This window comes from Tupaia chinensis, unplaced genomic scaffold, assembly GCF_000334495.1.
Source record: "Tupaia chinensis unplaced genomic scaffold, TupChi_1.0 Scaffold000067_1, whole genome shotgun sequence".
Taxonomy (NCBI): domain Eukaryota; kingdom Metazoa; phylum Chordata; class Mammalia; order Scandentia; family Tupaiidae; genus Tupaia; species Tupaia belangeri.
This window is the reverse complement of record NW_006159526.1, coordinates 4,007,208-4,007,444: the sequence shown is the minus strand read 5'-3', so window position 1 is coordinate 4,007,444 and position 237 is coordinate 4,007,208. Positions and strand designations below refer to the sequence as shown.

The window sequence follows — 237 nt, the reverse complement described above, 5'->3', positions numbered from 1 at the left end:
CGCAGCACCTCGGCCTCCTGGCGCGCCGCCCGGCCGGCCAGCGCCTCCTCGCGCGATCGGCCCAGCTGCGCCTCCAGCTCGCGCTTCTCAGACGCCAGGCGCGACACCCTAGAAGGGAGGGATCCTGAGACTGGGGCGGGGGGACCCTTCATCTCCACTCCTCCACGGGGGGTGGCACGCCCCACATTCCACCTGCTCCACAAGGGGGGAAAACGGCCCATCTCTCCCAGCCGCCCC

General features: G+C 72.6%; 1 protein-coding gene across 1 annotated transcript in view; it reads right to left on the bottom strand.

The window, feature by feature from the left end:
- CCDC61 (coiled-coil domain containing 61) overlaps positions 1–237 on the bottom strand; it is a 24,275-nt gene that overhangs the window by 2,642 nt on the left and 21,396 nt on the right. Inside the window, 1 exon segment of the mRNA XM_027767205.1 lies at positions 9–108. Coding sequence (XP_027623006.1) covers positions 9–108 — 100 coding nt within the window.